The following is a 21,867-nucleotide window of genomic DNA, read 5'->3' on the forward strand; positions in this document are numbered from 1 at the left end:
ATCAGAAATAGTGTAACTTTGACATTATATGGTGAAACTTTAATCAGAAATAGTGGAACTTATAACAGTAGGTAGATATGGTGGAACTTTAATCAGAAATTGTGTAACTTTGATCAAATATGGTCTAACTTTAATGAAAAATAGTGTAACTTTAATCAGAAATAATGTAACTTTAAGTAGATATGGTGAAACTTTAATCAGAAATAGTGTAACTTTAATCATATATGGTGTAACTTTAATCAAAACTAGTGTAAATTTTAAGCATATATAGTGTAACTTTAATCATATATGGTGTAACTTTAATAAAAAATAGTGTAACTTTAATAACAAAACAGTGTAACTTCAATTGATAGTGTGTAAAATCAACTATATGAGTAAATTCATTAATTAATTTAAAGTAGATGTGACGTAAATTGAGTACAACTTTAAGCGGATATGAGCAAATTGATTAATTAAATTCAAGTAGATATGGTGTAACTTCAATTATTAATGTGTAAATTCAAGTATATAAGCAAATTGATTAATTAAATTCAAGTAGATATAATGTAAATGCAAATTAATTAATTAACTTCAAGTAGATACCGTGTAATTTTAATTCAATAAAGGTGTAACTTTAAATTGCTATTGTGAAACTTCAAATTAATATTATTTTGAAGGTAACTTCACGCTAATACCGTGTAACTTTAATTCAATAAAGGTGTAATTTTAAATCGATATTGTGTAACTTTAAATTAATTTTACTTTGAAGGAAATTTCAAGCTAATGCCATGTAACTTTAACTCAATAAATGTGTAACTTCAAATTGATATTGTGTAACTTCAAATTGATATTGTGTAACTTCAAGTATATGAGTAAATTAATTAATTAATTAATATCGAGTAGATAAGGTGTAATTTCAAGTATATGATGTAACTCCCAATTCACGAAGTGGTACTGAATATTTCAGAAACTCAATAGTATTTAAAAATATTACCATTGTAACGAGATTGAAAAAATAATAAAATTAGGCTTTTATTTCGCCTTAATCGGAGTCCGGATGAAGATTTACGGAACTTTTTTTAAAGCCGCTTTTAATTTACGCGGGTATGAAATTTCAGATTATAAACGTTAATTTGACATTTGAAATGGGAATAACCAGTTAATGAAAAAGAGAATGTAATTAATAGATTAATTGGAAGTAACAACTAGGAGAGATAAAAGTCAATAGATCATTAATTACTAGTGGGTGGATGTGTTTTTTCTTTTAATCACAACCATCAATTTTATAAGTTCACAACAATCTGTTTAAATTAGGACTTAAGAACTTAATTTTTTTAATCACAACCATCAATAATATGAACTGAGATTATTGAACTAGGAAAGTATACAAAGAACAGTAAGTGAAACTCCCATGGAAATACGCATAGCTCCTTCATGTGGGCAATGGATATAAATATTCTCAGGACATTTCTACAACTTTGAACTTTGAATTAATCAGTTGAAACAATTTGGAACATCTTACGAAACCCCTTTTGTTGATATTTGAACATCAAATTTCATGCCAATAAAGTTACAGTTTTCATCCCTCTTTTTTTTTTTTTTTTGACAAAACCTCAGTTTTATGTGTGGGGGTTTTCTTTTCACCCCCTGATAAATCACTGTGCCTACTTACTAAATCTGGACATCCAAAGAATGCTTAAGATCTCCAATATGTAGTTGATGAACTCCAAGGGCAACCTTACGGTTCCCTACTTCGTCGACTACACTCAAATGCTTACAAACATCCACATTAAACTTGACAATGCTTTCTGTATTCTTGTCCAAGAAAATCTTCTCGAATCCAACCAAGTGTTTCTGCGGTGCATTGTGCACCGAGGGGGGAGTTGAGAATAGGAAAATTGTGTGGGCCCCTCCCATGCTCCCGTTATTCCTGACCCTCAACTGGACATCAAATTCTAGGTTCTGACAATGGTCTCCTACGGTTTCGACTGACTTGCAGGTAGAAGACCTGCACGAATGATATTCCTGCAAGGGAATAGAGACTTGTGTAGGTGCCTTGACTAGGTTGTGGGTGAAGTCTGAGTAACTTATCCCATCCCCGAAACAGAAGACTGTTTCCCCTTTGTAGAACCTGTAGCTTCTACCTGGGTACCCGGTTGTCGGGTCGGGTCTCATGTTCATGTTTGTCATCGGCACCTTTTCTGCGTATGATTGAGGGTACCATGTCATCGGAAGTCGTCCGCCTGCAGGAAATAAAGTAACTAATGTGTCAATTTTCTTTTATTGATCTAGGCTAAAGCTCTACAATGAACATTTTAAGAATAACGGGTTTTGGAGTCGGGTCAATGAGTACCAGAATAATGTTGTGATTGCTATATTTGGAAGAAATAAATAAATGTGAAACTAGAATATCGAAGGAGACTCACTTGGATTGAAAGCACCAAAGATAACATCAGCAAGAGCAGAACCACCAGCTTGACCAGGGTAACCAACCCACAAAATACTAGTGATCTTATCATTGTTTTTGGCAAATGTTATGTCCATACCACCTCCTGACATTACTACCAGAATCACAGGTCCCTTGGAAACATTTGCAATCTCTGAAACCAGTAGAGGTTGCTGACCTGGAAGGTATAGATCCACTCTGTCCCTGCTCTCTGCCTCAATTGATTGGTCAGCACCCACGATTAACACGGTGGCGTCAGACGTGGCAGCAATCTGTTTTGCTTGATCCACCTGGGCAGTAGCACACGCTACGTTGGCGCAGCCTGCCTGGTAAGTTGTTGCTGTGTAGGCTGAGAGGCCTTGCAGAGGAGTTGTGTACTTGCAAGGAATGCCTGCCAAAATGCTTAATACTTCAGAAAGAACATTGATGTAGCAAGAGATAGAGAGCTAGAGACAGTCCTAAATGGAAGTAGGGCAATATTATTAGTAGGGTATCATACATCACAAACTATGAGAACTCGTATAAGAGTCTTAAGAGTTAAGACATGAAACCCGACCTTAACCTTATTGTTAGATAGTCTGATTTGAGAGTTTCTCAAAATGAATATCGTACGATTGACCACCCTTCATTGTTCAGTCACGACTTTATTAGTGCGTAATAAGGAAACTAGACACTAGACAGTAGTGTAGGTTACCTTCATAGTTTCCAATCATGGTCTTGGTGACATTAGCATTAGGTCCAATGACAGCCAAAGACTTAATGGTGGTGGCCGAGAATGGCAAACTCCCAGCATTGTTCTTAAGTAGAACAACGCCTTGTCTTGCAGCATCCAAAGCTAATTCTTGGTTTTCTGATGAGCAAACATCTTTGGCACCAAGGCTTCCATAAAGCCTCGTGCTCGGGTTCCCATCGAAGAAACCAAGCCTCATGAGTGTAGCAAAGTTGTTAGAGATAGGTTTGTTGATATCAGATTCTTTCAGAAGTCCATTCTGTACTGCAGCTTGGGTGTGTTTCCCCATAAAGTATCCACAGTTCAGATCCACACCTGCTCAGAATATTTTATCAATCAAACATAGACATGATTATGTTTTCCCTATGTTACTTAGACTCGACCAAGTGTTAATGATGTTTCATTAGCCAAATATAGACAAAGTGAAGTGCCAAAGTAACAGAAATTTGACGCACCTGCCAATATGGCATCTGCTGCAGCTTCTTCTGGGGTTTTAGTGTAGTGTTGGTCATTAAACAACACTTCTACAGAATCACAATCTGTAACAATGTAACTGCCAAAGAAAATACGTCAAAGATGATCATTCAGATAATATATACTGTACACGACTACCCAAACGAGGCAATCTCGCACAATTATTTTGTGAGACTGCTCCATTTATCCATAAATAAGTATGGACTATGGAGTAATATCTATCTAATCAATATGGTTTTAATCAATCAATGGGTAAGTGAGTTTATCTCACAGTCCTAATGATTCAGATACCAACTCCTTTATGTGTGATAAAAGTGCTCTCTTATCTGGTCTGATCTATTGGTGATGGCGAGTTTGTTAGTTTTTGAATTGGGAAGATAATCGGACTACTCGTGGTCGCAACGACTCTCTTAACTGGTCACAATGATGAAGGTAGGCAAATTGAATAGATGAGGCATGTACCCATTCAATTTCCACTCCCCCCGGATAACTCCAGAGAGAAGGTCAGGGTCAGCACAAGTAGGTTTGCCATTGACTTGGTTGTAGGAGCACATAACACTAGCAACATTCCCATCTACAACACAACTCTTGAATGGAGGTTGGTATGTATCATCCAAGTCCTGCTGTGTCACCTGTACCGTATCGTAGGTGCAGCCAATAATGCTTAGATAAATAGTAGTACCATAATAATCAAGCGAATGAATAATTAAGTAGTAGTCCGTAATAAGAAACTTACGATAGCATTAAAATGATAACGATCGACACCTTTCCAATTATCGACATCATAAGCAGTGTAATGTTTACAACAAGCAGCGACCTTAAGCTTTTTGGGATCAGCGTCGTCAGTTTGCTGTAAGCCTTTTACGTAAGACGAACCATATTTACTTGAAAGAAGAGGGTCTTCCCCTGGAGTTTCCTGGCCTCTTCCCCATCTTGGGTCTCTGAATATGTTCACATTTGGTGACCAATATGTCAACCCTGCCAATCCCAAATTGTACATTGCTCTTGCTTCATTTGATACTACCTATATCATTGTTCATGCATGCATCCCCATTCATTATTATGCATGCCATAAAATTGTAGTAAAAATTTGGGTAAATACTTCTTGCTAAATTTTACATTAATTGGAGTAGTGTAAGCATAATCATTATTTAATGAGCTTAATTAGAGGCATGTTATGATGTTAACAAAAGTGCAGACCATAACAATACTATAAAAATGTGATCTGAGCATTAAAGGTTTCTTGATTAACAGTCCTAATAATATCAATTCTGGTTTCGGTTAATACAGAAAACGTTTCAAGCTTGAAACTTAGGAACTCTCACCCTAAAATAGTCTTATACAACATCACATCATTTCCCCGATAATTTAGATTTACATTTAAATCAACTCTCACCTCCAGACAGTTATGTATGGGGGATTCAGCTGATACAGAGGGTGGTTGATTGCAAAATTGATTAATCATAACACGTTGTTATTATAGCGTGGGGCCTAAAAGATTAACAAAAGCCAAAGCACCTAAAGGAACAAGCAAGGATAAGGAACGAAGCAATTAAAGGCCACTTTTTCTTTTCTAGCTATATAATCGGATAACGATCAAATTAAACATGACACCTTCTCACTAATAACACATAATGGTATTTGTATCATGGATGGCGATAGGGCGCCACCGGGTGATACTGAATCTCAGCGCCACCCTAATTTAAAGTTTTCAATTTCCCGCCAAACTCTTAGGGGTAAGACCGTAATACTCCTATATATGTTATCTGGAGTTAGAAGTAAAATCCCAACTAAAACAAACTACTCTTTGCCCATTTTCTTAAATCATTATAACTTCGTGCGTGTATGCTCTTCATGAATTTAAAAGGCAAAAATAAAAAATGAAAATTTAACGTAATCGATCAACAAAAAACATAAAAAATTATATAAGCAAGTAATCCTGCTTTTAGTAATTGTTGTAGCATTTCATTGATTTAGATTCGTATATAATAGTTTTCATTAAACAATACACTCAGATTGGACTGTAAATGAAATTTTCATTAACTTAGCGATTGGTGGTATACTGGTATGTTTGTGGTTCTTGTGTATGGGGTCAGTTCATAGTTTTTTTGAAGTTATCATTGTCGTTAAGTAAATAAATGTCGAGTAAAATGATAGAGAAAGAAAGAGTTTGTTAGAGAAAATCAAGCAAATGCCAACAAGATTGGAATAATTCACGGGTAACTTGTTTTTTGTAAGGATATATTTATATTCCTAAACTACCCCTAATTAGTAAATGTTTAAAAATTCAAATTTTATTGGAGGAAAGTTAATTTAGCAAAGTAATTTACGATTATATTCTCGGTGGCGCCGAATCTCAGCATCACCGGGTGACACCATCTCATTTTCCTTGTTTTATAGGAATGTCCATACAAATTCTAAGTCAATAGGTCTTGGTATAGACGGGTAGGGCGAAAAGACGGGTAGAGACCTCTAATAAAATGGGTAGGGGGACAAGGTGGGGCACCCTCCATGTGCTTCCCACTTTATGGCAAATGGGTATTTTGTGATGGTTGAGGCCCAACTATTATAAATATTCATATTACGCTCCCTCACTCAAATGCCCGTTGGGCTTGAAGAGTGGTTAGTTGTCTGCACCGCTCCCCGTCCGTGTCTTTGGGTTTCCACTTCGAGTTTTTGAGGAGTTTTGAGGTTGCCAGGATTTGAACCCGTGACCTTCGGTCACACTGGCTCTGATACCATGATAGATGAATCATCTCAACCAAAACCTTAAGGTGATGGTTGATGCCCAACTATGAATATTTATAACAGTTGGGCCTCAACCATTATAAATATTCTTATTATAATAGGAATATTTATAACAGCTGGGCCTCAACCATCACCTTAAGGTTTTGGTTGAGGCCCAACTATTATAAATATTCCTATTAGTATAGACGGATAGTGTCCGCCTATAATGAGAATTTGTGATTCTAAGTTCGTCACTTTGTATCTGTCATTTCTACTTGTTTTCCTGTCACCATTATTTCCAACTCTAGTGGACCTAAACGTACAATCAATCAATCAATCAATATATATAACTAAAGGAGGCTTTTTTTTTTCTAATTATACTATTAACATTAGAATTAGGAGATAATTAATTTTTTTGCAATTTTCCTATTATAATTAGGAATATAATTTTCTTATTAGAAATGAGAATTAATTAATTATTTTACAATTTACCGATTAGAAATAGGAAATAAATTAACAATTTATTAAGGCTTTTTTTTCCTAATCATACTATTAGAATTAGGAGGTAATAATTATTTAAAAATTTTCTATTATAATTAGGAATATGATTTTCCTATTAGGAATGAGAATTAATTAATTATTTTAAAATTTTATTATTAGAAACACGAAGTAAATTAATTATCTACAATTTATTAATACTAAAAAATTATTCATTAGTATCTGTTCACTTTTTATTAAATTTGAAGGAAAAAAAAAACCTTTGATATATTTATAATATCCAATTTTATGACAACTTGCGATTAAAAAAATGAGGTATTATGAGGCTAAAAGGCCCTAGGCTGAACTGGGTTGTGACAAATGTGCATGCATAATACGTACTACATGGAATTTACTCATGTAAAGAGTAAAATGAACGCTGAAATATGCCCCTACGTCTTTTGTTATTGTTAATGTCATATTTAATTATACATAATACGAAGTTTATTTTTCAAATGTCATATGTATTTCTCCTACTAATTTTAAAGTTATTTCCCTCACAATACACTTCAACTTCTATTGATAATTTATTATTATATTATTTACATTCATTTGTCATTATACAAAAGTATATTAATCAAAATTTAAATAAGATATTCACAAATTATTGATAAGTACAAAGTTTGATATCTATTTTTCAAGGAGTATTAAAAGATAAAGAAAGTTGCTGCTAATATGCAAATCGAAATATCATATTATGACAAATGAGTAAATATTTTGAAAAACTTTATTGTGCGATTGTTTTACAATTTAAAGTAAAAATGGTATCATGAGTAATAAAATAGATTTGAATGAGGCTTGAAGATAAATTAGATACACTTATTATAGAAATATGTATAAGGTTAAGATTCAATTCAAGCAACGATCAACATTAAAAAAAAAGTCATGATAAAGACATAAAAGGGTAAGAGTAGTCTTTCCCTAACATAGTGAAGACCGTCTCTTTCAAGCTTTTCTTCTGGAAAATTTACATGCATAAAAAACGGTACTATTCAATTATATGGAGCAAACTAATTATTGTTGATGCTATAATTTTTTTTTTTGTGTAAATTGGGCCCATCATCACTATAATTTAGGGAGATATACGAATTGGGGAAGGGTGAGACATATTCGTCATGCATAATACGATGATTTAACCACCTTTAGGCAAAAAATTAAAAATAAATGAAAAAAATTTAAACCTAAAAGGGGGTCACGTACTTGCCAACTCTTCTATAGTTCTCTACCGCATTAATATTTTCATGAAGTTTATGACATTTATTTCATATTAATAAAAAAATGATTATCTTTGCTTTTACAATTAAGTGATTTATAACTTTTAGCTAACTTATTTGAACTTGCTTAAATTTATATATTGTAAGTGAAGAATATTAATTATAAATATGATAAAGATAAAGTTTGATCTTTAATTTCCTCAGAGATAAAAAAAAAAACTCAATTTTTATTTTCTTATAATATATACTCCCTTCATACCACACCAATGGTAACATTGAGAATCTTGTCACTATTCATGATCGTAGAGAATCTTCGATATTATTCTTAATTTATAAGACAAAATATAGTCATGTGAGATCTTATTTGATTTATCGTCATGAATTCTATAAGAATATCAATTTTTTTTATAATTTTTAATAATGTGTAACTAAAGATATTCACGTTGTAAAACGTGTCTCGACAAGTGTGAAAAGGTCCAATGTTACCATTGGTGTGGTATAGAGGGAGTACTAATTAAAGGTCATAATGTAAAACAGGAAATTACACCACAATCTACTATTTCAATATGTCGATGATCAACACTCGAAATATCACATTTGTTATTTAAATAGTGTAAAAACTCTCAAAATGCTAAAAAAAATGTTCAATATGTCGTTATCAAAGAAAACCTAAGTTTCTGCATTTTTTTTGTCATATTCAACTTGATCTTTACGGGATGTAAAAATGATGAAGTTTAGAAAGTAGCGGTTAGTTTTCTGTTAGTTAGATGGACTTTTCAAGAGAGAGATGAAAGCTTTGCATATTAGACCGTTTTATGTGTGAACCGAAAGGATTAAGTAGTGGGCTAAAGGTTGTTTCGAGTGGGAATGAGGTTGATTGCGACGAGTTGGTTGACTAAAGATTTTCCTTACTAGATCTAGAAAGGGGATAATAATTATGAGATAATAACACTTGAAGAAAAAAGGACAATAAAAATGAGATGGAGGTAGTAAGATTTATTTATGCAAAATGAAATAAATAGCAAAGTTCGTGTGTATATATATAATATTCAAACTTATTCAGTTTACAAACATAGTACCAAAATACTTTGTTTGAGTATCTGGAATGGAGGTAGGGGAGGGGATGAGAAAAAGACTAGGAAGGGAAAGGGAGAGAGATAAGAGAGAAGATTGCTTCTTAAACTTTTCTTTGTTGAAGGAGAAATAAATTGTCTTCGATAAGGGAGACGAGGATCCATATCATCTAGAGTAAAGATTGGTGTTTCATGGAGCTGAATGTGATTTATGACTTCTTAGATGTAAAACGTGGCAGAAAGGTAGTGATGGTGGTAGTGGATTAGAGGTTGTTTCAAGTAGTAAGAACTAATCACAGTGGCTAATGTTTTATTTTGCGGGTAAATTAGTGGGAAGGAGGGAGGGTGCAGTTGTGGAGGGTGATGAGTTTAGCGAGGAAATGATAATAAATAAGGTTATTTATCAGCAAAATATCGTTTGCATTAAAACATATAGGTAACATGAATAATAAGAAACAACCTCAAAACATCATACTGATAAACTTAATCTTGACCTCATCAATCCAAATTAAAGTAAAATCTTAATTCTAACAACATTCTCGAGAGCAAGGGTTAGTTTCCATTGGACTGTGGATTTTTCTATAAGTAGGGGTTTAGTTTTTCACTTGGTTGGATAAATTTGAGATAAATTTCGGAGACAAGGATCGATCTTTCAAGTGATGAGATTGTTTAGATCATGTGTGTGAATAGGGAATAAAAATAGAGATCTGCGTGAAAGATTTTTTTCAAATGAGAAGATGGGGGCCAAGACTATTGCTATAGAAAAGGGGTGTGGGAGGGGGGGGGGGGGGGGTGAGTTATAAGCAGCCCAAGCCATGTAGTATTGTGTTGGAATTTGGTTCACATTCAAATGTATTTCTATAGTTTGACCGGGAGGTATAACATTCTAACTACCTCTAAATGATTTACATAATTACATTTTGATCCGGCAATGATTAAATTATGGTTGTTATTCGAAAGAAGGAGATTTGTTGCATCATTGAGTTGATTATGCAGAGTAGTGATAAGTGCATATTTTATACATTTTAACCCCTTATATTAGTTTGATTTTATATATCATTTAGCACTTATCAAAGTGTTTTTAAGCTAATATTGTGTTTCTAGTGCAATTGTGTGTTCAAGTGTGTTTTGTAGGAAAATGAGCTAAATGAGCTAAAGTACTATAAAATGTGCTAGCACTAGAAGCAATGCTAAGTATGAGAGCAAGATTGGACTAAGTGTTGGAAGTGCATGGATTTTGCATGAAGAAAGTGTTGGATCAAAATGAAAATGCAAGCAAAGTCAATATGCAAGTCAAGCCCAAATTCAAAGTCCAAATTATAGTGGAAAATATTGGATGCTAAGAAAAGCTTTGGATGCTAATATCACATTTAACCATGTGATTAAAGAGGCATTAAGAATTTGCATGGGATTCCTTTTGGCAATTACTCAAGAATTGAAGGAAAATTAAGAGTGTGTTTAGGATGACATTTTGGGATTCCTCTACAAAGTTTACTCCATTATTTCCTATATAAGAGATGCTAATCTCACACATCTTGGACACCATTTTTTTCTACACACTTTTACATAGAAATTCTCTCTAAATTTAGTAGTTAGTTTAGGTTAGCTTTTAGTTTAATTTAGCTTAGATTTACTTTATGTTATTTACATTTCCTATTTACATTACAAGTTATAAAACAATTTACATTTACAAGTTATTTATATTACAAGTATTGTTCTTCCATTTCCATTTCCATTTCCAATTTCAAGGTAATTTCTTATTCATGTTTTCATTTATCATTAGTTTAATTTACATTTCCACCATGTTAGAGTAGTTTCTTTTGTCTAGGGAATGAAGGGAGCCATGCATAAAAAGTATTTGTAAAATGTTAAATTAGGTTGATATAATATTGTTTAAATTGTTTCTATCACATGTTTGCACCTTAATATTTAATCTTTGTTTAAAGGCCTTATTCATTGATTAAGTTTGTTCATTCGTTCTAAAGTCGAGAGGCACGGAATTGAATTAGACTAAGCATGTGTAGTAGGACGACCTAGCCATGGACGAGAGTTTTTCTAGGATCCGGTCTATGGTTGACACTAATATCGTAAGGTGGGTGTCTCTAAGCCTAAACAATTAACATTTTATCAACTCCTATGTTTAATTTAAGCATTTACATAATTTGCATGTGTGACCCGACTTCCCTAGACTCCTTTTATCATTTAGTTTATTATTTTCTAATCATTAAACCAATCAACAAACCAATTCAAACGATAACCGACCTCAAGGTAAAATTCATTCCATAACAACTAATTAACAACTCCCGTCTCTCTGTGGTTCGACCCCTACGTACTACATTCATTTGTTTTGTTAGGGTATAAATATTATCTTTGCATAGGTGTGCGATAGCCTATCAAATTTTGGCGCCGTTGCCGGGGATACGGTTTTGTTTGCTAATTAGTTGTTGAATTTTATCTTATTTTATTTTGTCTCGAGGAATACTTGTTCCTTGGGATTATCTCATGGTTTTCTTGTGTTTTAGTGCCTATTTTTGTAGGTTATAAAGCTATTGGCCATTCATAATGAATTACGAATTCGTCCCACAACTCCAAGATGAGCCTTTTCATGACTATCTTGCCCGATTCTACCATTTTTGCGATAGTCTCCTCTATTTTGGACATGTCCTTGATGGGGATTACATGGTTCAATTCGCGCTTAATGGCATGAATTTTAAGACCCGGGAAATAGCTCTAAACTTGAGTAATGGGAGTGTCTACTACATGATGGGGCTACAACTTTGGGATTTCTTTGATTTCATGGCTAGCCAAAGTCAATTGCGGGAGGTAACTCGTCAAGAAGAATTGAGGAGTGCAATGCTTCTTCAAGATCATTTGGAGCAACAAGCGTCCGAGGCTCGTATCATAAAAATGCTCGAAGACATGCTCACAGAAATGCGAGAAGGAAATGAGCGATTTATCAAAGCTTCTAATCTTCCACCTTCCCAGTGTGAGTCTTTTGCAACTAATAATTTAGAATTATTGGAAGAAGATGATGATGGTCCTAATTTTTCTTTAAAAATTCCCCATAACATCACTCCGATTGACCATGTAGAGACTCATGACATTGACCATGTAGTAGATGACACCCATATCGTGGACGATGTTGGGCCCGTTTTTATTGAAAAGGACGAGGTTTAGACCTTAGAACCCTTTACAAATCCTTCCATGGAGGATATAGTGGACCCATTAGAAGTAGATGGTGGACTATGTGACATAGAGGTTAATAGGGATGAAACCCCCAATTCCCCAAAGTCCTACCATTTAGAGTTTTCATACCACCTAATTGAGAACGTTTATGATGATATGTTGTGTACTAACAATTTGTTTCATGGTCTTAAGCATGATGCTCCATCTCTTACTGACGAGTGGAGTAGTACGGTGGTTCTCTATGAAGTCTCACATAAGCATTTTGATAAGATATCCTATCTCTTACCTTTACTTTATCATGTTTTTATCTTATCAATTGCTTACATATGCTTGTGTATTGCTCATGCGCAGGAATATGATCAACTTCTAAGGGCATTGACTTGCTTTTTAAAGGACGATGGAGGATCCATTAGACAAAAAAATAGTTTGTTTTTGTTTTATTTCAATTTTTACGCAATTTCATGTTTTATTAGAATTAGGAATAAATTTTAGACTAGTTTGCTATTTTGAGTTGTGATTTGTAGGTGTTTGAAGAGGAGAAGAGGTGTTTTGAAGGATAACATACTACCCCATGTTGTAACCCCGTTCGGGGTCGTGACATTTCCGTTTTACAAGTTAAAAAAAAAAAAAATTAAAAGAAAAAAAGTCACCCCGATCGGGGTCGTGACTTTCTTCCTTTTTGCGCGTTTTAATAAAATACGGGATATGCTAAATCTTTTCCATATGCTTCAAAAGCAAAGGACGGTACTCCTTCTCTATATTTTTCTTCATTTCTCAGTCAAATCGCACCCGAAAACCTCTATTAGCATCAAGGACAAAGTACCCACCGGAATTTTGACCCATTTTTTTTGATGAGATGCTAAATGGAGGAATCTCCCAATGTTTATGCTAGCTTGGGGGAGGCTCGTTAGTCTAGTAAGTTTTCTTTGTTTTGCACTTTAGTTTATTTCTCGCAACCCATTAAATATGACCTCTTTTCGTTCTTGTTTATGTGCTTTGAACCATTTTTGTGGTTTAGTTGAGTAATTTAATTGTTGGCACATTGAGGACAATGTTATGTTTAGCTTGGGGGGAGATTGCATTTGCACATTAGTTAGTTTGCATTTAGTTAGTATAGATTTAGTGAGAAATTTTGAAACATTTGTGTGAATTTTTCCTTCTAATTCTTTACTTGTCCTACTTATGCTCTCTTGTTTGTCCCATTTTTGGCTTGATAACTCTTGATTCGCTACTTTTGACGGGATATAGAATGCATGGGGATGTCTTGACATAGTAGGTGGAAGACGGATTTTGGACCAAGTAAGCTTGATCTTGACTTTTGGCAAGCCCCAAAATGGTAAGGTAGAGAGCCTTCTTTAGACCAATGCATCCATATCCGGTCTCTCTTAGGTGAGTGTAGGTCTCCTTATGTTGTGTGTTACATCAAAACGCACAAGTATGGTCTTTATTTCATCTCTTGTTAAGCATGCATTCATTTGTTAAAGCATTTTGGAGCCATTCACATGATAAATTTAGCCTTTTTGACCCCTTCACAAAATTTATCCCTAGCTACATCATTGAAATTGCCTACCCTTGTTGAGCTAGTAGCTTTGTTTGTCCTTGTTTGGGTGCTCAATTGGGATTTGTTTCAAAGTTTGGACAATCATGTGAGCTTGGTCTTAATGCTCAAGAAAGAAAAGAAGAAAAAGTGATGATGAATTGAAATGAAAAAAATCAAGAAAGAGAAAAAAAAAAAGTTGAGAAAAAGAAAAGAAAAGAAAAAGCATGAAAGTGAAATGAAAAAGAAGTATGAATTGAAAAGAAAAAAGAGAAGAAGAAGTTGATGTGAGAAATTCTCATACATTATTCATATATTTTAGAGAGTTTACTTATGATTAAATTGCAAATTGGGTTGTAATTGGGATTGAGCACCTTTACATTTTGGTAGTTGCTAGCTTGACTTAGCTCCACATTACCATAACTCATTTGTTCCCCTTTCTTGCCCATGTTTATTTACCTTCTTCTTACCCTTGGCTTCTTTACATGCTTGCATTTGATTGTTTTGTCTTAGAGTTTTGAATTGATTACCATATTAGATTGCGGGCACACTCTCATGAGTCGAGGATTGTTGAGTGATTAATCACAAAATGTCCTTTTACACAAAATAGAGTTATGCGTGGATCGTGAGAGTCCGAAAGTCAAAAGATCATGCAAGAGCCGAAAAGTTTACTTGAAGTCATCCACGCTACGCCGCCATGTAAATCTCATCCATGATTTTGCTTATCCTTATGCCTTTGTGTTTTCGGGATTTGAATCAATTGCTTGTTAGCTGCTTGGGATTTGCAATGTTGGGATGATCTTGCTTGAGGACAAGCAAGGACTTAGCTTGGGGGAGTTTGATAAGTGCATATTTTATACATTTTAACCCCTTATATTAGTTTGATTTTATATATCATTTAGCACTTATCAAAGTGTTTTTAAGCTAATATTGTGTTTCTAGTGCAATTGTGTGTTCAAGTGTGTTTTGTAGGAAAATGAGTTATATGAGCTAAAGTACTATAAAATGTGCTAGCACTAGAAGCAATGCTAAGTATGAGAGCAAGATTGGACTAAGTGTTGGAAGTGCATGGATTTTGCATGAAGAAAGTGTTGGATCAAAATGAAAATGCAAGCAAAGTCAATATGCAAGTCAAGCCCAAATTCAAAGTCCAAATTATAGTGGAAAATATTGGATGCTAAGAAAAGCTTTGGATGCTAATATCACATTTAACCATGTGATTAAAGAGGCATTAAGAATTTGCATGGGATTCCTTTTGGCAATTACTCAAGAATTGAAGGAAAATTAAGAGTGTGTTTAGGATGACATTTTGGTATTCTTCTACAAAGTTTACTCCCTTATTTCCTATATAAGAGATGCTAATCTCACACATCTTGGACACCATTTTTTTCTACACACTTTTACATAGAAATTCTCTCTAAATTTAGTAGTTAGTTTAGGTTAGCTTTTAGTTTAATTTAGCTTAGATTTACTTTATGTTATTTACATTTCCTATTTACATTACAAGTTATAAAACAATTTACATTTACAAGTTATTTATATTACAAGTATTGTTCTTCCATTTCCATTTCCATTTCCAATTTCAAGGTAATTTCTTATTCATGTTTTCATTTATCATTAGTTTAATTTACATTTCCATCATGTTAGAGTAGTTTCTTTTGTCTAGGGAATGAAGGGAGCCATGCATAAAAAGTATTTGTAAAATGTTAAATTAGGTTGATATAATATTGTTTAAATTGTTTCTATCACATGTTTGCACCTTAATGTTTAATCTTTGTTTAAAGGCCTTATTCATTGATTAAGTTTGTTCATCCGTTCTAAAGTCGAGAGGCACGGAATTGAATTAGACTAAGCATGTGTAGTAGGACGACCTAGCCATGGACGAGAGTTTTTCTAGGATCCGGTCTATGGTTGACACTAATATCGTAAGGTGGGTGTCTCTAAGCCTAAACAATTAACATTTTATCAACTCCTATGTTTAATTTAAGCATTTACATAATTTGCATGTGTGACCCGACTTCCCTAGACTCCTTTTATCATTTAGTTTATTATTTTCTAATCATTAAACCAATCAACAAACCAATTCAAACGATAACCGACCTCAAGGTAAAATTCATTCCATAACAACTAATTAACAACTCCCGTCTCTCTGTGGTTCGACCCCTACGTACTACATTCATTTGTTTTGTTAGGGTATAAATATTATCTTTGCATAGGTGTGCGATAGCCTATCAAGTAGATATTATTGTTTTCCTTGACCAATTGAAAAACAAACAGGTATTAATGAACAAATTTTAAAAACTATCAGTCCAAATATCATATATATAAACTTCATATTGGTTTTATTTTCCTAAAAAAAAAAGTATTTTATTAATCAAACACTCTTTTATTCTTATGTCAATATTATGTTAACGGGAATTATTTGTTGGTCAGGCGGCATACATAAAATCTTAGACATGAACGATGTACTATATGTCTATATTCCATTTTATTATGAAATTTATCACACATTATTTTAACATCCGTGCAACGCACGGGCAAGAAAACTAGTAACTACACTATATATAGGTGTACACCAATAATTTGGTTAACACACTCTAATAACAAACTTAACAATTGAATACTTATTTGATTGAAATACCGTCCGACACTCACAAACAATTTAAAAGATAAACAAAAGATTGAAACAAAGGGAGTAAGTACTTATGTACTCCTTTGGTCCCGGTCAATTGTTGTCCTTTCTATTTTAAGAATGAACTTGATGAGCAATTTGATCATTCACACTCAATTTGTTCCACTTGTCATTTAGTAATTGGTCTCCTTCTCTTTCCTGGGTCTTTGTGCCAAAACCAAAGGACAACAATTGGTGACGATCCTAACAAGCCATAGCAGTGGAGTCGGCTTCAACAATCGTCTCGAGGGGATCATTAGTGACCGTTGCATTGATTCATTGAAGGACCGTAGCATCAAGAACTTCCCACATCTCCTTCTCATCAGCCGTAGTAGGCGGTTTTGGACCACCGGTTTTGGGTTTGATGATATGGTGAAGCACTCGATTCGATTTAGCATGATTCGTAAAGAGTGCAACTCAAAGGGGATATTAGTCGTTATCCATCCCGAGTTCGGCGGTAACATGATTCTTGATATTGTTGACAGCAAGAGCCGGGTGAAAGAGGAAGGTTTCGTGTCAAGCATGACGAGTTATGTGACGAGAGGTCTAGATTGTGACGAGAGGTCGGAGAGAAAAAGGCGTCGTGGATGAGCACGAAAGAGAGAGCTAGGGTTCGAGCGGAAGCGAGATCGATTTACCCTAGGTCTTGATACCATGTAGGAAAGTAATTGCTTGGTTGATACTATTGATCAAAGGGTATAAATAAATAGTACAAAGAGTAACCTAATTACAAAAGATACTTGCTACAAATACAATATACCAAATCAATAAATAAATAATTATGATATCTTACATATATTCTAACATATAATTGACCTTGATCGGGGCGGAGGGAGCATAATGATACAACAATGACAATATTTTTCCACATAAAAACAACTACCACTTTAATTAAGGTTGAACATATTGTAGGAGTGCATGCAACGTAGTCCTAATATATAGTGTAAACAAACAAATCATGCTGACTTGCGTTGCAACATAGAATCATTTAAAGGTATTTTTATGGGTATATATTACCTAACTCACTCACTTAACAGCTACGCAATCCATTGCTACCTACTTGTTATTTTACCAACATCACAACATAATATGTACACTTAGAGACTTGATTGTACGTGTTCATGATAGAACAAGGAACATCGTATACAACTAGTTTTGACGATCAATATGCTAATTTGACGTATTGGGTAAATAGTAGGTTCGGATGACATATATATTGTAATAGCAGAATTTAGTTATTAGTAGAATAACATGCTATTAAACCAAACTTTTACAGCATTAAAAAGAAATCTCTTGGACTTCTTAAAGATCACCGACGACTGTAAATACCATATATGCATTGCATGATTGTGATCGTTTTGAGATTTCTTAATATTATGAATGTCTATTCGCTTATTCAATTCATCAAATCAAATATTAAAGGGCAAATTATATAATAGGCCCTCGACATAATTGTATATGGAAAATTATGTAATTATTACGGCATCTCCAATTATTTAATTTTGCTTGTTAAGCAATCTTTGGAAATATCAAACCAAATTAAAGGTTGGCAAGTTTGTGAGACCTGAATTTCAACTATGAGGACCACCACAGTTGAACCTACTTTTTCCTCTAATATAAGACTACAAATTGACAATAAAGTATTTTTTCGAAAAACCGGATTTTCTTAGCTTATTTTATTTTATATATAATGATGATAAAGATAGACAGCTATATATGGGCGTAGTCCAAGTTGCTACAAGTAGTACTGAACTGTATAGGGCTCACTGTCTAAAGTCTGAAAGTAATCACAAGACACAAAGATACAAAAATGTGTGACTCAGGAATGTGTTGCTTCTCCACATTGGATATAATAATAATAATAATAATTATCTTCATTCTCATGTATTTAGAGTAACGTAAAAACAAATGTGTCAATTATACATGTACATAAGCACGAGTGTAAATTTACCACTGTCTAGCTAGGCTACTTTTTCCTTACCTTTTAAGATAATGATCTTTGTGTTCACCATTTGGTTACGTATCATACTAATTGATATTTTAAGTATGCATTCAAGATAATGTTTTGTCATAATCATATATATAAATGGTCTCAGTTATGTCGAATTAAGGGGTTGGATTAGCACTCAATGATCCAGGCTACAAATCTGGCTTACACAAGTCCCTTTTAGTTTGTTTTCTTTTTCAGATCGTACCGATATTCGATATAACCATCTCACATATAATTTATTTAAACGGGTGGATTCTATGAAATGACATTTGACAGGATTAAACCGACCACCCAAGGACAACCACCTATTATATTATTGTCGTAATTAATTGTCTTTAGAGTAGGGAAATTAATCATATGTTTCAAGCTAAAGTTGAGTCATAAAGGGAAAGGAGAAGGATCCCCAGAGAGATAGCACTGATATAATATTTGAAATATTTAAGTTGTTTGTGGAATGTCTAGTTGAAACATACTCCCTACTATCTAGATAGTAGTAGTAGATATGGATGTGCATTAATCACAAACTTATTAGCATTTGCATGGAACGTAACAAATTGATTTTTCGGTTCATATATCTTATTTATTCAAAATTCCAACAATTTAGGATGGAACTGAAACTAATTTAACAACTACATATAGATAATATGTACCAATGTGCCTAAAATGCCACGGTATAAAATGTTTATTTAGAATGGGAGGGAGTATGTCGCAACAAAAAAGAGAACAAGGAAACGGAGGGGAATAAGTGAATAGAAAGGATACCTTTCCAATGGCTTGAAAGAGAGTGACATTAAAAGAAGCAGCAGTAGTAATGACTTGAGGAAAACTAGTTGCAGCAGGAACAGGATTAGCAAAACGAGTACCCGGTCCGACATTAGAGACTCCATGTAATGCCTCGGACCACCATTCATACTTTGGTATACCAAGCCTATCTACACTTACTGCTCCACTTCTCAAATACCCTATTTTCTCTTCTAATGTCAACCTTCCCACCAAATCCCCCACCCTATCCTCTATGCTTTTCGATGTATCGCAAAACCCTAGATTCCCTACCGAGGCATTGGTTGTTGTATCGCAAGCAAATGTCGGGGATTGGCCGGAGGCGGTGGGGAGGTGGAGGGTGTGTAATGTGATTAATAGAATGGTGTAAAAACAGGGGAGAGAAACAGAGCAGCTTTTTGTTGCTCTGTTTTGAAGGGAGCCCATTTTTTAAGGCTAAGGAGGAAGTGTGGGATTATAATGGGTTGTGTGTTTTGGTAGTAGTGGTTAGTTGTATTTATAGAACACGGTTAGTAAGGTATCAATCGCTAAAAGAGAAGAGAAAAACCTTTTTATATAATAATAATAATAATAATAATGAGCATGAACGATAAATTAGGATAAACCGCGAGAAATTTATTTCAATTTATAAAAGTTTTATTTAAATTTGATTTTAAATAGTATGAATTGGACTCGTAAATAAAGATAATCTATTTTATGTGACTCGTGAAATGCTAATGATAAACTGAAGATAAAAAATACCCGAAACTACTTATTAGTCCCTTTAAGTTTGCTTAATTATGAAGTTAAGGCTAAGTTTGGTAAACAACCTTGATAGGGTAAGGCCGTGCTCGGTAGCGGTGCTAGTTATTTTTGAATTAAAAAAATGGTACTAATAAATCTTTGTTAGCATGTACGAAGTAATATTTTATTTTATGTATTAAGGTCATTTTTTGAATAGGTGGAAATAGTGCCACAAGTTATTATTTAAACAATTGGTAACAATAATTTAAACAAGTTTACTTGTAAAGATGATCATAATGACTAATGAAATGGGTGCCCGTGATATGAAAATAGGTACTTGAATTAAAGAGTTAATTTAAGCAAATACCGTTTGTGAAGAATCTTAAATTAACCCACATGTGAGTGTCCCATATTGAAGGAGAAAGGGAGATTGTACCACTTTATAATTAAGGGGGCTCCTCCTCTTATTGTCAATTGGTTTTAGGATGGAACCTCTCTTGTATTGTTAAGTGGTCCGTCTCTCCTCCATTTGGGTGCGGCCCACGTCCGTATGCATGATTTAACACCGTTACTGAAAAGTGGAAAGTTTAACGAAAAATAGATAAAAGAATTAAAAAACTTCAATTTTTTTATAAGTTAATGAAAGACTGTTTATCAATAGTATTTATTCATTTTATAAATGGGTTAATGATTGATGCATATAAGGGTTTCACGTAGGGGTGATAATGAGACGGGAGAGAGACGAAAGAGCTTGCAAGTAACTCGAGATCGGGTCGGTTAAAACTCGATCAAAGTTCGGCTCGTGCGAGCTTGGCTCGAGCTCGGGCTCGGCTTGATAACTATACGAGTCAAGCCGAACAACCATTGGCTCCCTCTATACCTGGAATAACAAACCACTGAGGAAGAAATGGAAGATTTTCAGGCCTGTATTGATTATTGTCATCTAGTGGATAGCCCTGCTGTTGGTTCCCTCTATACCTGGAATAACAAACAGGACCCACAGACCAGAGTGTATTCAAGGCTTGATAGAGTTTTGGTCAATAGTGAGTGGCTTCAGCAGAAACCAAAATCCTATGCCCATTTTTATAATGAAGGTCTCTTTGATCATACTCCCTGCATTATTCAGGATGCTACTAGTCATATGACAGGGAGAAGAAGTTTCAAATATTATAACATGTGGAGTCAAGTTCCAGAGTTTCATGCTTGTGTTAATCATTACTGGAACAAAGCTTGGCAAGGGACTAGAATGTTTCGAGTTGTTATGAAATTGAAGAGTTTGAAATATCCTTTGAAAGCTCTTAATAAGCTACTGTTTGCTGATATTGAAAATAGCACTGCTCATGCCTGGAAAATTCTAGATAATATTCAAGATCAGTTAAAGATTTCCCCTACTGACCCTGATTTAATTCTGAAAGAAAAAGAAGCTGCCATTGTGACAGTTTTCTTTTGCAAAAAACAAAACTACTTGGATTAATCAAGGTGACAATAACACCAAGTACTTTCATAGTATCTTGAAAAGTAAATGTGCAAGAAATAAAGTCTTCCTCATTAAAGATGTAAATGGTGTAGCACATACTGATGGGAGTAAAATTCAGAGTGCCTTTCTACATTACTATGAGGAACTCCTTGGTACAACTGGGACAGTCACCAATGTCAGCAATGCTGTTGTTCAGTTGGGGCCCGTTTGTTCTCAAGATCACTGTTCTGTTCTCTTGTCACCTGTTGCTAAAGCTGAAATTAAGGAGGCCATTTTTTTTATTCCATCTCATAAGGCCCCTGGGCCTGATGGGTTCTCTAGTG

The 21,867-nt window shown here is 34.2% G+C and overlaps 1 protein-coding gene across 1 annotated transcript; it reads right to left on the reverse strand.

Moving 5' to 3' along the window:
* Positions 1 to 1,380: 1,380 nt before the first annotated feature.
* On the reverse strand, positions 1,381 to 19,971 carry LOC141605677 (beta-xylosidase/alpha-L-arabinofuranosidase 2-like). Its single transcript, XM_074424549.1, has 7 exons — positions 19,327 to 19,971; positions 4,366 to 4,653; positions 4,092 to 4,261; positions 3,611 to 3,708; positions 3,120 to 3,470; positions 2,406 to 2,816; positions 1,381 to 2,222 (listed from the first exon to the last, which is right to left on the reverse strand). Exons 1-7 carry the CDS (start codon positions 19,768 to 19,770, stop codon positions 1,651 to 1,653), a joined length of 2,334 nt encoding a protein of 777 aa, XP_074280650.1. The 5' UTR covers positions 19,771 to 19,971; the 3' UTR covers positions 1,381 to 1,650.
* Between the last annotated feature and the right edge of the window lie 1,896 nt (positions 19,972 to 21,867).

The sequence above is a fragment of the Silene latifolia genome, chromosome 10, assembly GCF_048544455.1.
Source record: "Silene latifolia isolate original U9 population chromosome 10, ASM4854445v1, whole genome shotgun sequence".
Lineage (NCBI taxonomy): Eukaryota > Viridiplantae > Streptophyta > Magnoliopsida > Caryophyllales > Caryophyllaceae > Silene > Silene latifolia.